The following is a 16,029-nucleotide window of genomic DNA, read 5'->3' on the forward strand; positions in this document are numbered from 1 at the left end:
AGTAACAATTTCTTCTTCCTTCCTATTTCTATTCCTCCTCTCATTACACCTACTCTCCTCTGGACTTTGTAATACTCCCTACCTTTTGTTCCCTTATTGCAACTATCCTGCCACTTCTTTTGTGTTCTATCTTGACTATAGTCTTCACTTATTCTTTACTGTGGTTCATCTCCATGTTTACTTCTGTTTTATTGGTTGCTTGGGTTGCGTACTTACAGTATTCCGTCCATCCATTTTTCTACCGCTTATTCCCTTTGGGGTCGCGGGTGCTTAGGGTTTGCGGGTGATTACAGTATTTGCTAATTAATTACCCAAAACTACTATATGAGCAGGTACCCAGAGAAATGTTATCACACTTCCCGGTTTATTTATTTTGTTGCTTGCCTGAACTATTTCATGTACTAAATCTTGTCTTGTTTCTGATGCTATGTTTTTTATGCTAATCAATGCACTGCTGGAGTTCAAGCACACAACTGCTTTTCTTGCTTTATTTTCTGTTATCCAATTAACTGCCATATAAATTGCGACCAATTCCCCCTTCAAAAACGAAAAATTATCGCTAATTCTTTTATTCAATACTATGTTTCCATGTGGGATAACTGCTGCAGCTCCTACTTTATTATTTATACTTTTTGACGCATCTGTATATTTTATGACATTGTCTAAAAACATTTCCTCAATCTATTGTTCTATCTGGTAATTATTTAAACTTATGTTGTTTAATAATTGCATATCTACATTTGGGTTATCATACATCTACGGTGGTATTGCAGGGCTTGGTACTGTAGGGCTAACTTTAATATTGTCAATTTGAATTTTTTCACATATGTCTCCTATTATCCACCCGAAACTATTCATCTTTTTTTCTCTTTTTCTTGGCAGTTTAGTAACTTATTACATATGCCAGAAACACAACTGTTTTGTCCATAGAAATTCCTGTATTTGTTGCCTCTTGTTTTTAATTACTTGACCTGTTCTCACTTCTGTCTTGTTCTCCACTTTCTTTTCTTACTTTAACTGCCTCTTCATATATAATATTTTTTTCTACTCTGATTTGCTGTACTTCTGTTTCCTGTTTCCTTATGACACAGCCCCCATAAGCTGCTGTGTGATTCCACTACAGTTACAACACTTGATCTGTTAATTGTTTCCACATTGTCCATACTCATGCTCCCCTCTACACCTTTCACATCTCATCTTATCATGGCACACACTAGCAATGTGCCCATAGGGTCGGCACTTGAAACAACTTGTAAGGTCTAACGTAAAAGCTTCAAAAGCCAATCATAATTCTTTCTGGGAGGACTTCCTCGACAAACTGCACAAGCACAGATTTGCTCTCCGTCTTTTCTCCGTTTCTAAATGCCATCAATCTCTTCATCATTGTGACAGTTCAAATCTTCAAAATGTTTTCCTTTTGGGATTCCTGTTACAACTCCTCTAACCCCCTTTAGTTCTCCCACCGTGCTGCCCTAATCTTGCAGTTGTGTACCATAATCTTTTTCTTCCATTCTCCTCCTTCATCTTCTTTGTGCACTCTTTTAGCACTCGACTTTCATTCATTACCTTCTCTGCCCTTCTTTTCTCTCTCCCCTAAAGTCATATCCATGTCCATACCTTCCTCATACATGCCGTCACTATCCCCTTCCATCTTGATCCAGACACAAATCAGATTATGCACAACCGCCAAAAAGATTCCAACAATTGATACTCTCATTGTTCAGTTCTGCTGTCCGCCTCCCTCATGTGCAACGGTTCAACATGTGGCTACTGAGAAGCGCCACTGTCAACAACGTGTGATCTGATTGGCTATCGCAGCCGTATATCAACTGTATGTGTAAAAGCTGTGATTTAAAATCAGCAACACTGGAGCCTAATAGGACATTAGGAGAATGTGATGAATAATTGTATATATTAAGGGAAAGAAATTGTAGTTTCTTAATGAAGCCTTAGCTTGACACTCCTCTACTTTCTCCATTTCCTGCTTGCTGCGGCAACAACAACAAAAAACTCCGGACGCTCCTCTCCGGTTTAAGTATTGTTTATTTGTGAACTTAATCATTACAAAACGTCAAACAATGACTATGTGGGAAAAAATGTGTAGCAAAAGAAATAGTCAGAAAAAATAAGACTAAAGTCAAACAACTGTGGCTCGATTCCATCATACCTGACTGCCATCACCCATAATACACTAAGTCCAAACCTTATTACCACACAGATCCTTCCACCATAAATGCAATTAAACAGTGTAACGGACTTCCTGCCGCCATCGTGTGGGTTGCATGGATCATCAACAGAGGACATCGCTTTGCCTCCTTATCTGCTCGCGCCGGTCTCCTTTTCAGTCGCCCGTCTTCCTGTGCTCGTCTGGTCTTCCGTCAGGCTCTCTGTGGTTCTCGCTCGTTTTTTGCGCTCGTCTGATCCTCCGTCTGGTTGTCTCCTACTTCTTCTGCCTATATTGCTCCTCCTTCCCCCTTTTTATGCTGCAGCAGAAGATATAGTGATTGGGCGCGGGTGTGTTGTGTCCGCACCTGACGCTGATGGCTGTAATGTCGCTCCAGGCGTGCCCCGCCTCTCCGCACTGCTGCATGCCCCGCCTCCTGGCCTCCATCTTGGTCAGGACAATCATATTTCCTAGCCCGCTGTCGGCTCAGTCTCTTCACATACCTCTCCCGCCAGTTCGAGGCGGGGCTCCAGTCCGGCCGAGCGTACTCCCCCCCACCTTTTCATCCAGGAGTGGGCAAAAAACTGCTGCGGCCCTCTGACTTCTTTGCCTTTGTCTTTCTTTTCTTTGTCTTTGCGTTTTTCTTTTATTTCTTGAACTTCCATTACTTTGTCTTTCTCCTTGTCCTATTTGAGTTTTTCCTTGTCCTCTCCATCACCCCGTTCCTTTTCATCATCACCATGCTCCTCTTCATCGTAATCACCACCATGGTCTTCTTCATCATCACCATGGTCTTCCTCGTCATCATCATCATCATGCTACTCTTCATCATCATCATCTTCCTTTTCTTGCATTTCTCCAAGTATTTCTTTCCCAATTTCTTGAGATTCCCGCTCCCCTGGCTGTGGTGCAGGCACTGGGGTTTGACGTATTGCAAGCACTGGCACCTCTTCTGGAGCATGTACTTTAGCTTCTTCCTGCTCCTTGTTTGCGGCGTCATTTTCTACCGTCTTGTCTTCTGGTTCTTCCTTCTTGTCAGCGGGCTCTTCCACCTGCTGGTCTTGTGGCTGTACTTTGGCTTCTCTATCTTCATCATTTTCTTTATCCGCAAGTGCTTCTTCTTTCTCAATTTTTTGAGATTCTTTAGCTTTTTCTTAATTTTTACCGGGATATTCGGTCCTTTCGACCCCCCATCGCGGGGCGAAACGACGGTGGGGCGCGGAGGTGGGTCCCGCGGCCGCTCTGAGCCCTGCCTCCCTCTCTTTGGCCGTCAGCTTGCCCTCATATCTCTTCTCCTTGGCCGACATCTCGCCCTGCTGGTCTGTCGGCGCCACTGCCGCCTGTCCAGCACCGCCTTCCAGGTATGATGTTACCTTCCGGATGTCACTGGCATTTTCTTTGACTGCTTATTTGGGGTGTCACTCGCCGTCTCCCTCCATTTGGTCCACCAGTTTTTGCATCAGCTGGAAACACTGATGCTTCTCCTCCGCCAGTCTGCTGAAGTTCGAGACCAGCGTCCAGAGGAACTCATTCTCTTCTGCCTTCAACGATCCACCTACGTCGGGCGCCACTGTAACGGACTTCCTGCCGCCATCGTGTGGGTTGCATGGATCATCAACAGAGGACATCGCTTTGCACAGGTTTGAATCTTTATTTTTGCAAATAAAAGTCGCTCGCAGTCAGTCGGTCGCTCTTTCAGTGCCTCCTTCTCTGCCCACGCCGGTCTCCTTTTCAGTCGCCCGTCTTCCTGTGCTCGTCTGGTCTTCCGTCTGGCTCTTTGTTGTTCTCGCTCGTCTGTGCGCTCGTCTGATCTTCCGTCTGGTTGTCTCCTACTTCTTCTGCCTAGATTGCTCCTCCTTCCCCCTTTTTATGCTGCAGCAGAAGATATAGCGATTGGGCGCTGGTGTGTTGTGTCCGCACCTGACGCTGATGGCTGTAATGTCGCTCCAGGCGTGCCCCGCCTCTCCACTCTGCTGCATTCCCCGCCTCCTGGCCTCCATTTTGGTCAGGACAATCATATTTCCTAGCCCGCTATCGGCTCGTCGGCTCAGTCTTTTCACAAACAGTTACACATTTTTCCCTGTAATAAAGCAGTATAAAATAGTACGTTATCAAATTGTTCACACAAATTTAATGATTACAAATAAAGCGTGCCTTATAATTACTCTAAGTATGCAATATATACATTTTCGTATTATTCAAATAAAGTAAATAGTCCCCTTTTGGCTGAATAAACATAAAGCACCTCCTATAAAATGTAAATGAACTTAAATAGCATTAGGTTCCTAGAGTAATTTTAAGAGAAAATTTACTTTTAACAATTTATGATCATGAGAGAGCAGAGAAGGCATTGAAATTCCATTTTGATTCTTTGGGTGACGTTTCAATTCAGAATCAATACTCGAGCCAACACAATTCTTGATTCAAACCAATTATCGCAATACATAATTTGGTACAAAACGTTTTTAAAACAAAATACAGGTTACAAATCTGCTCTTGGTTGTTGATGTATGACAGTTACAGTACACACAGGGAGAAAGCGCAGAGATGGCCCAAAACTTATTTTTGAAAAACACATAGCAAGAATTTATTGTTGAAAAATGACAGAATCGGGATGAATAAGGAGTGCGATTAGGATGTGAATGGAATCAAATCAGCACCCTTAGTGTTTATTTCATATAATTTGTTTATATTATATATAACAGGGGTCTCAAACAAGCGGCCCGCAGACCAATTGCGGCCCGCGAGACGTTATTTTGCGGCCCGCACCTTGATATGACAGTTTAATGTTAGTGCGGCTTGCAAGTTTTATATCATTGGCGCTTGGCAGGGTCATACTTGCCAACACTCTCAATTTTCCCAGAAGACTCCTGAATTTCAGGGCAACCATTCTCTTGAATTCCTGTCGATTTTCACCCAATCAACAATATTCAGGGGGTGCCATATTGGCACTGTCTTTAGCACCATCTACAACCTGTACATACAGTGCACAAGCCCAGTTATACATTGTATCTGGCTTTTTAAAACCCACGTAAGAGATTCCAAAACATAGTTGATCAACAGCCACACAGGTCACACTGAGGGTGGCTGTATAAACAACTTTAACACTGTTACAAATATGAGCCACCCTATGAATCCAAACCAAACAAGAATGACAAACACATTTTGGGAGAACATCCACACTGTAACACAACATAAACACAACAGAACAAATACCTGGAATCCCATGCAGGAATTCTGGGCCACAATATACACCCCCGCTACCAACAACCCCCCCAACACCCCCCCCTCCCACACACACACACAGATTAAACACCCCCCCCCCCCCCCCGTGCGTCGGATGAGGTGGTGCTATCACAGCACGCCCTTGATAATGTCGGCCGGGTGAAAATTGGGACAAATTCGGGAGAATGGTTGCCCCGGGCAATTGTCGGAGGTGTACTGAAATTTGGGAGTCTCCCGGAAAAATCGTGAGAGTTGGCAAGTATGCAAGTATGTAGCTATGGCGGGAAAGCCATTCAAAGAAGGTGTGAATTCATTAAAAAGTGCATGTTAGATTTTTTAAGAAATCTTTTCTTGCGGCCCAGCCTCACCCAGTTTCTGCATCCAGTGGCCCCCAGGTAAATTGAGTTTGAGACCCCTGCTATATAAGCATTAGGCAGGCAGGCAGACACGCTCTATGTATTGTACAAAGACTCTGAATGTGTAGTGATAAAAACATGTCATGTGACCTTAGACTACAGGGTCTGGAAAAGAAAATCCTCTTTGAGGCAGGAGGCACGCCTGCGGTCATCTACGAGATGAAAAAACAGGTGGACTCATTCCGGGAGAAACTGGAGGTTCAGTGAAATCATTTTCAAGCTTTAAAGTTGCCCGTCAAAAAAACGGATACACCTGTATCTTTATTAATTTTACTACAACAATAATAATGATAATTACCTCATTCGTGATATCTGTTGTTTTTAGAGTGTGGAACATCTGAGCTGGCTTGGCTTGTACAAGGACTTATCAGAGGAAACACACAAGCCCTCTCCGTTCTACCACAAGAGAACCTTGCACAAAACCAAAGAAGAATGTGATCATGTGCGGGACAAGTTCCTTAAAATGTGGTATGTTCAAAAATATAATACTAATTTGTGTGTAAATATATTTAAGAAGCATATTAGAATACAGTAGAATTTCCTTGAATTGCCGCAGGGCATATAGTATGCGCCTGCCTTTGAATTACTGCCGGGTCAAACTCGCTTCCCAAAATAATTAGAGCATGCTTAGTATTACCGCCTGGTCAAACTCGTGACGTCATGAGTGACACTTCTCCTGTCATCATTTTCAAATGGAGGAGGCTGATTTCAAAACCGGTAATTTGAAATTGCATAAAGGGATGAAGATTAAGAGCTATTCAGTAGGATTTAAAGGGGAACATTATCACAATTTCAAAAGGGTTAAAAACAATAAAAATCAGTTCCCAGTGGCTTGTTGTATTTTTTTAAGTTTTTTTCAAAATTTTACCGGTCCGGAATATCCCTAAATAAAGCTTTAAAGTGCCTTATTTTCGCTATTTTCGAAACCACTATCCATTTCCCTGTGACGTCATACAGTGCTGCCAATGTAAACAAACAATGGCGAATAGCACAGCAAGATATAGCGACATTAGCTCGGATTCATACTCGGATTTCAGCGGTTTAAACGATTCAACAGATTACGCATGTATTGAAAGGGATGGTTGGAGTATGAAAGTATTGAAGAAGAAACTAAAGCTATTGAGCGAATAGCTATTGACGCTATTCATAGCCATAGCATGGCCGAATAGCTGCGTTAACATCGCCGGCAAAATGTGCGGACCAAACGATCAGGACTTTCGCATCTCATTTCACTGGAGCAACTTAAACCCGTCGATTGGTAAGTGTTTTGTTTTTTCGCATTAAATGTGGGTGGAAGGAAACATAATATAGTTGCAAATGCATCTGCAGGTTATCCATACATCTCTGTGCCATGTCTGCTTTAGCACCGCCGGTAAATAGCATGTTAGCATCGATGAGCTGGCAGTCACGCCGCGACCAAATATGTCTGATTAGCACATGAGTCAACATCAACAAAACTCACCTTTGTGATTTCGTTGACTTTATCATTGCAAATGCATCTGCAGGTTATCCATACATCTCTGTGCCATGTCTGCTTTAGCACCGCCGGTAAATAGCATGTTAGCGTCGATTAGCATAGCATGTTAGCATCGATTAGCTGGCAGTCACGCCGCGACCAAATATGTCTGATTAGCACATAAGTTAACATCAAAAAAACTCACCTTTGTGATTTCGTTGAATTTATCGTTGCAAATGCATCTGCAGATTATCCATACATCTCTGTGCCATGTCTGCTTTAGCACCGCCGGTAAATAGCATGTTAGCGTCGATTAGCATAGCATGTTAGCATCGATTAGCTGGCAGTCACGCCGCGACCAAATATGTCTGATTAGCACATAAGTTAACATCAACAAAACTCACCTTTGTGATTTCGTTGAATTTATCGTTGCAAATGCATCTGCAGGTTATCCATACATCTCTGTGCCATGTCTGTCATCGCCGGTAAATTGTGGAGACACTTTGGCACATTCAATGGGGGTCTGGCAACAGACACTTTCGCATCTTCGGGCCAGTGGTGCAACTTGAATCCCTCCCTGTTAGTGTTGTTACACCCTCTGACAACACACCGACGAGGCATGATGTCTCCAAGGTTCCAAAAAATAGTCGAAAAAACGGAAAATAACAGAGCTGAGACCCGTGTGTGTAATGTGTAGAAAATGAAAATGGCGGCAGTATTACCTCGGTGACGTCACGTTCTGACGTCATCGCCACCAGAGCAAAAAAACAGAAAGGCGTTTAATTCGCCAAAATTCACCCAGTGTGAAGCGGCCGGAATGAGAATCAGCACCTCCAAATCCGAGTCCATGGATTTCTCCCGGAAAAGGGTGGAGTGCCATCTCCGGGTTGGGGAGGAGACCCTTCCCCAAGTGGAAGAGTTCAAGTACCTAGGAGTCTTGCTCACGATTGGGGGAAAAGTGGATCGTGAGATCGACAGGTGGATCGGTGCGGCGTCTTCAGTAATGCGGACGTTGTACCGATCCGTTGTGGTGAAGAAGGAGCTGAGCCGGAAGGCAGAGCTCTCAATTTACCGGTCGATCTACGTTACCATTCTCACCTATGGTCATGAGCTTTGGGTCATGACCGAAAGGATAAGATCACAGGTACAAGCGGCCGAAATGAGTTTCCTCTGCCGTGTGGCGGGGCTCTCCCTTAGAGATAGGGTGAGAAGCTCTGTCATCCGGGAGGAACTCAAAGTAAAGCCGCCGCTCCTCCACATCGAGAGGAGCCAGATGAGGTGGTTCGGGCATCTGGTCAGGATGCCACCCGAACGCCTCCCGAGGGAGGTGTTTAGGGCACGTCCAACCGGTAGGAGGCCACGGGGAAGACCCAGGACACGTTGGGAAGACTATGTCTCCTGGCTGGCCTGGGAACGCCTCGGGATCCCCCGGGAAGAGCAAGACGAAGTGGCTGGGGAGACGGAAGTCTGGGCATCCCTGCTTAGGCTGCTACCCCCGCGACCCGACCTCGGATAAGCGGAAGAAGATGGATGGATGGATGGATGGGTGGATGGATGGATGGATGGATGGATGGATGGATGGATAGAGTTCGGAAATCGGTTAAAAAAAATATGGTCTTTTTTCTGCACCATCAAGGTATATATTGACACTTACATAGGTCTGGTGATAATGTTACCCTTTAAGGTCCAAGCGTACATCACACTCAAATTTTTACTGCATACGTTTGGTAAGTGCCGGAGTGAGAAGATATTTTAAAATAAGTAGCGCATGCTAACTTTTACCGCATGCCTTTGGTAAGCGCAGGAGTGAGAAGAGGTTTTAAATGAATTAGCGCCACGGCTGCAATTCAAGGAAATACGGTATGTAGTTTGATCATTTTCCTCCACTGGTGCAATAACATCATGTGGTTTATTTTGTACATATGTAGTATCATCTACAAATATGCAAAGAATTGCTATTGCGACATCTAGTGGACACATTTAGAACAACATTTAATTACATTCAAAAGTTTCAGGTAAATTTTTTATACTTGGCAAACTCATCCCGCGGGCCGAATAAAAACTGTTTGCGGGCCTGGCTTAGAGGGTAACGTTCCTGGATACAGGTTAAAGTTCTTAGTTCCAGGGTAAATTTCCTACTTAGAGGGTTAAAGGTGATGTGTGTGACAAGTGCCGATGAGGGGGTGGGTGATGCTGTTGTTGGACGATGACATGGGTGACTATGTAATGGGATTAAGACGGGTTGTCAAGGAGAGCTGCAGCATGTTAGGTAAGAGGAGGTGTCTGATCTAACCAATGAACAAAATGGTTACTATTACATCATTAATGTTTATTTCACCTTCGCAGTTCTCTGGAGGTATCAGAGGAAGTGAGGCAATACTTAAAGACTCCCACATTTGACAACTGGTAAGTTGTGTGGCCGTCACAAACACACATCCATGGAGTTTGGCAGTCTGCTAATGACAGAACTGCAAGTACTTGACAAGCTTGTTCAAAAAGACGTGGGCCCTCGAGCTTTTCTTTTGGTTGCCACACTCATCTCCATATAAATAGGCTTACAGGGCTCTCACATATCAAAGGTTTCCGAAAAGGTTTCATCAACACACTAGGTTTAAAGGGAGTGCTTTCACAAAGGTTCCATTTATAATATTTCAATATCCTATTTACATATTAAATAACACAACATCCAAGACATACACTGCCTTCAGAACTCTACAGCATCCATTTGAATAAAAACAATAAACACATCTCCAACGTTTTCTGCTAAGCTCACCTTGGAGAGGTCATGTACATGAACAATATCAACAATAGTAATGCAGGTTTTTTTTTTTTTAGAAGAACATACATGTCTAAAACTGCTTATAAGCGTAAGTATACGTGCACTAAAAAAAATTAATGAATTGAGTTGAAAGGAAGCACATTGATCTGGCATGAATACACATTAAAGCAGTGGTTCTCAACCTTTTTCAGTGATGTACCTCCTGTGAACATTTTTTTATTTCAAGTACCCCCTAATCAGAGCAAAGCATTTTCGGTTGAAAAAAAGAGATAAAGCAGTAAAATACTGCACTATGTCATCAGTTTCTGATGTATTAAATTGTATAACGGTGCAAAATATTGCTCATTTGTAGTGGTATTTCTTGAATTATTTGGAAAAAAGATATAAAAATAACTAAAAACTTGTTGAAAAGTAAACAAGTGATTCAATTATAAATAAAGATTTCTACACATAGACGAAATCATCAACTTAAAGTGCACTCTTTGGGGATTGTAATAGAGATCCATTTGGATTCATCAACTTCATTCTAAGCATTTTTTTTTTACAAAAAATAAATCTTTACACTAATATTTATGAGAAAATCTAGCTGTCAACACTGAATATTGCATTATTGCAGTTCTTTTCACAGTTTATGAACTTACATTCATATTTTGTTGAAGTATTATTCAATACATATATTTATAAATGATTTTTGCATTGTTGCTATTTTTAGAATATTTTTTAAAAATCTCACGTACCACTTGTCATACCTTCAAGTACCCCCAGGGGTACGCGTACCCCCATTTGAGAACCACTGTCCAAGAGAAGCAACAAACAATTTTCAGTCATGCTGTTGTTATGATAGAATATACATTCAATGACAGCTCGTGTTAACTGTCTAAATTGCTTTCATTAGCTAACAACACCCAAAGCAATGTGCGTGCAAGCGTTATGTACGTAGGTACGTCATTACGTCCTAGAAGCCGTAAGAGGGTGGGATATACTGTGTAAAATGTCTTTGAAAAGTTAGCGCAGTCCAAGCATCTATGTAAATGTTTGGAAACAGTTCCTTGAATTTTTGGCCAAATTTTATTTGGGAAAAATATCGTCAGCACACGTATATAAGACTTAGGTGTACACATTGAAACTTTAATAATTTACACAGGACATTAACGAAGGACTGTAGCTGTGTTCCCATTGCAATTTTATGCAAAATAAAAGCGATTTAAAAATGTTTTTGATAAAGTACATTTGCGACTTGTAGGTGTTTCCATTTAAATTCGTTTTGCGTCATGACCCTTAATTCTCTTAAATATCATCCCACTTTGAGCATGTGGGTCTCACCGAGCCTGTGGGTCGGCCTCTATCGCGAAGAAGGAAACTGAGACGGCCCTGTGCAGCTCAACCCCGGCCGAATGATTGGAAGCAAGACCAAGACGACCCGTTTGCCCTAGCTGTCCTGCATTGGCGCCCACCAATGAGATGTTTACGTGCCGTCTAAATGCGAAACAGGTGTTTCCATCATGCTTTTGCGAAAAACTTCAATATCAAAAAGTCTCAAAAACCACCTCATGAGAGCGCAAAAATGTTTGAGCGATATTTGAGAGGTTTTTCGAAATATGGGTGTTTCCAAAATCAGTTTCTTATTGCAATATTTAGGTTATGCGCATTTCTCAAGGTTAATGAAAACGCAGCTAGTGTTATGATTAGCTAGACCGGAACTAGGACCCCGAACCAGAGACAGAATGCAAATATAAGAGAGTTTTGAAGGCTTACTGAAACCCATTACTACCCACCACGCAGTCTGATAGTTTATATATCAATGATGAAATCTTAACATTGCAACACATGTCAATATGGCCTTTTTAGTTTACTAAATTGCAATTTTAATTTTCGCGCAAAGTATCCGGTTGAAAACGTCGGTATGATGACGCGTGCGCGTGACGTCTCGGATTGTAGCGGACATTTTTTTCCAGGCCAATCCCAGCTATAAGTAGTCTGCTTTAATCGCATAATTACACAGTATTCTGGACATCTGTGTTGCTGAATCTTTTGCAAATTGTTCAATTAATAATGGAGACTACAAAGAAGAAAGATGTAGGTGGGAAGCAGTGTATTGCAGCTGCCTTTAGCAACACAAACACAGCCGGTATTTCCTTGTTTACATTCCCGAAGGTGAAGCTTTACTATGGAACAGAGCGGTCAAGCGAACATGTTCCCGACCACATGTCAGCCGGCAGGTTTCGGTGAGAAAATTGTGGTAATAAGTTGGCTCTTATCGTAGACATGAGCGGAGATTGGGTCGTTCATCCTGCACCTGTCAAAGAGGCAGCTGCGGACTGTCTTGCCTCCTCCGACCGGCCGCCCCCAAACGTGGAATGCCTCCACTGTGGAGGAGGGGGGAAAAAAAGCTCAGCCCGGCCAGACCGGCTGCCTTTGCTTCGCCTCGTCGAGAAACGTAGCTTCCCTCAGAGACACTGGTGGGCACCACACCCGTGGCCACACCCCTCCGACTTTCAGGTACAACAATATAATCTCACTACAATACTAGTAACACAATAAGCAGATAAGGGACTTTCCAGAATTATCCTATTAAATGTGTCTAATATCGCTCCCACTGTCCTGTCTTTTTTTTTTTTTTCCTAGTCCTTCACTCTCACTATACTCATCCACAAATCTTTCATCCTCGCTCAAATTAATGGGGAAATCGTCGCTTTCTAGGTCCGAATCGCTCTCGCTGCTGGTGGCCATGATTGTAAACAATGTGCGGATGTGAGGAGCGCCACAACCCGTGACGTCACGCGCAGATCGTCTGCTACTTACGGTACAGGCAAAGCTTTTTTATTAGCGACCAAAACTTGCAAACGTTATCGTCGATGTTCTCTACTAAATCCTTTCAGCAAAACTATGGCAATATCGCGAAAGGATCAAGTATGACATAGAATGGACCTGCTATCCCCGTTTGAATAAGAAAATCTAATTTCAGTAGGCCTTTAATACAATAATAGGGCACAGTCCAAAGGAGTGGGGAATATTACAACATAAAAAAGTCTAATCAAGTCCAACATAAATGGGGTGACACCACACTAAGGTGCCAAAGCAAAAGTGAGATGCACTGGGGATGAATAAAGAGAGAGACTGAAACCAGGGGTCCTCACAAATATCCAGAGTAGTAAGGCCAAAAGGGAAATATACGCAGAAATATCTAAGAAAAACAACACGACAGCTGGGAATTGAAAATCAGTTCCTGTTGACAACCGGTTTTCCATCCCCATACCTAATCGTCGACGAAACAGTATTAACATTTAAAAATATCACCCTAAAAACTCCTATTGTTAATTTTTGTGTGGATATAAAATACTCATGCTTTTCAATCATATTGTGAAAATAATAAATCCATATTGTGTAAATGTTTTTTTTCTCAATATTTTCTATAACTCTATATCGAAAAAGCATTGAAGACATTGAACAGTGGCTGACTGGATAGGATAGGATAGGTCTTTATTGTCATTGCAACAAGTACAACGAAACTATGTTTTCAGCACAAACCTGTTCAAGATTAGACAAACAAACAGTGTACAGGGTTACAGAACAAGAACGCTGATGGGTCGCCGTAAGGCGCCCCGTTAAAGATGGGAAAAAGGTGAACGCTGGGGAAGGATGAGTAAAAAAATACAATCCAGACTGGGCATCTAAGGGGGCCCATAGTCTGGAGTGGGAAAAAACCTCCATAGCAAAGCACATATACATATTACAACATACATCTCGAGATATCTAGCAACAGAGGGAAGGTAGTTCTAGGTCATGGTGGTAGGCCGCAGCTCTTCAGGCGCTGACCACCCATTCATCACCCCTATGGGATTTGCGTCGAGGGCGTTGGGTTGGGGGGGAGGGTTGTATGTGTGGCGTAAATTTTTTTGGTGGATGTGTGTGTGTGTGTAGGCCCGCAGTGTGTCTCTGTTCCGCGGCCTTGATGTATTATGCAGTTGCTAATACTGCCATTTGCGAGCACTGTGCAGCTTGCTCGTATTTAGTATCAATCACTAGCTTGCTCGTATTTAGCCTGGCACTATCAACAGGGGTAGCAACATTCAACCAATCACTCTGTTGTACGCGATCACAATGAAATGTCCTCCAAACTTTAAACGTATTAAGAGTACAAAGAATCGTACGACAGTGAGTGGCCATGTATTTGAAAACCTATAAAGGTGAATATCACGCATTCTGCTCGATATAATGAATTGCAAAAACCAAATCCTGACAGCTACGTTGGAGACACTTTTCTATTGTGTGCCAATAAGGGTTGTCTTCAAATAGTTGAAGACTCGACTAAGAACCTCCCAGTCAAATCCTTAGACAATAACCTCCACATCTTTCGCCTTGTTATTATTGTGACCCTGCGATGAGGTGGCGACCCCGAAAGGGTCAAGTGGTAGAAAAAGGATGGATGGATGGATTGTTGTTGTCAAACCTGAGTCCTCCTGAAAGAGTGTGCGCATGTTAGGCACCGAGCTGTCAACTCGCTGTCCAGAACTAGTTTTTGAGATTGTTTGGCAATGTGGTTTACTAAATTAATTTGGCCCTACAACACTGGCTGGCCTATCTTATTATCTTACAAATTTCATGATGACGTCACAGAAAGTGGCTTGAAGGTGGTCAGTAAAGCAAAATGTGTGTGACATTTGGACTATACATCCATCCATTTTTCTACCGCTTATTCCCTTTTGGGGTCACGGGGGCGCTGGCGCCTATCTCAGCTACAATCGGGCGGAAGGAGGGGTACACCCTGGACAAGTCGCCACCTCATTGCAGGGCCAACACAGATAGACAGACAACATACACACTCACATTCACACACTAGGGCCCATTTAGTGTTGCCAATCAACCTATCCCCAGGTGCATGTCTTTGGAGGTGGGAGGAAGCCGGAGTACCCGGAGAGAACCAACGCATTCACGGGGAGAACATGCAAACTCCACACAGAAAGATCCCCAGCCTGGGATTGAACCCAAGACTGCAGGACCTTTGTATTGTGAGGCAGACGCACAAACCCCTCTTCTACCGTGAAGCCCACATTTGGACTAATGCACTACAATTACATGTTATGTAAACCATGGGGATCAGGATGAATCCCACAGGGGGCCAAAATTCAGAACCAAACAGATTAAAGGCCTACTGAAACCCACTACTACCGACAACGAAGTCTGATAGTTTATATATCAATGATGAAATATTAGCATTGCAACACATGCCAATACGGCCGGTTTAGTTTACTAAATTACAATTTTAAATTTCCTGTGGAGTTTCTTGTTGAAAATGTCGCGGAATGATGACGCGTATGATGACGCGTGTTTGTGACGTTATTGGTTGGAGGGGACGTATTAGCGCAGTACCACTTGCGGCTAAAAGTCGTCTCTTTTCATCGCGCAATTACAGAGTATTCTGGACATCTGTGTTGCTGAATCTTTTGCAATTTGTTCAATTAATAATGGGGAAGTCAAAGTAGAAAGATGGAGGTGGGAAGCTTTAGCTGGCGTCAGCACACCTGTGGACGCACCCCTCCGACTATCAGGTACTATTTAACTCACTAAAACACTAGCAACACAATAGAACGATAAGGGATTTCCCAGAATTATCCTAGTAAATGTCTCGAAAAACACCTGAATGGCTCCCAATGCAATCGCCTTTTTTTTTAAATCTTTGTTTTCTTTTTTTTTTCTAGTCTTTCGCTATCAATATCCTCAGCCAAGAATCTTTCATCGTCGCTCAAATTAATGGGGAAATTGACGTTTTCTCGGTCAGAACAGCTCTTGCTGTTGGAGGCTCCCATTATAAAACAATGTGAGGATTTGAGAAGCTTTCACACTGGTGACGTCATCGTCTGCTACTTCCGATAAAGGCAAGGCTTTTTTATTAGCGACCAAAAGTTGCGAACTTTATCGTCGATTTTCTCTACTAAATGCTTTCAGCAAAAATATGGCAATATCGTGAAATGATCAAGTATGACACATA

General features: G+C 42.8%; 1 protein-coding gene across 1 annotated transcript in view; it reads left to right on the forward strand.

Moving 5' to 3' along the window:
• si:dkey-219c10.4 (high affinity cGMP-specific 3',5'-cyclic phosphodiesterase 9A) overlaps window positions 1-16,029 on the forward strand; it is a 47,825-nt gene that overhangs the window by 4,232 nt on the left and 27,564 nt on the right. Inside the window, exons 4-6 of the mRNA XM_061919455.1 lie at window positions 5,901-6,003; window positions 6,131-6,273; window positions 9,608-9,667. Of these exons, the coding sequence (XP_061775439.1) occupies window positions 5,901-6,003; window positions 6,131-6,273; window positions 9,608-9,667 (306 nt within the window). The remainder of the gene's footprint in view (window positions 1-5,900; window positions 6,004-6,130; window positions 6,274-9,607; window positions 9,668-16,029) is intronic.

Source organism: Nerophis ophidion, linkage group LG13, assembly GCF_033978795.1.
Source record: "Nerophis ophidion isolate RoL-2023_Sa linkage group LG13, RoL_Noph_v1.0, whole genome shotgun sequence".
Classification (NCBI taxonomy): Eukaryota; Metazoa; Chordata; class Actinopteri; order Syngnathiformes; family Syngnathidae; genus Nerophis; species Nerophis ophidion.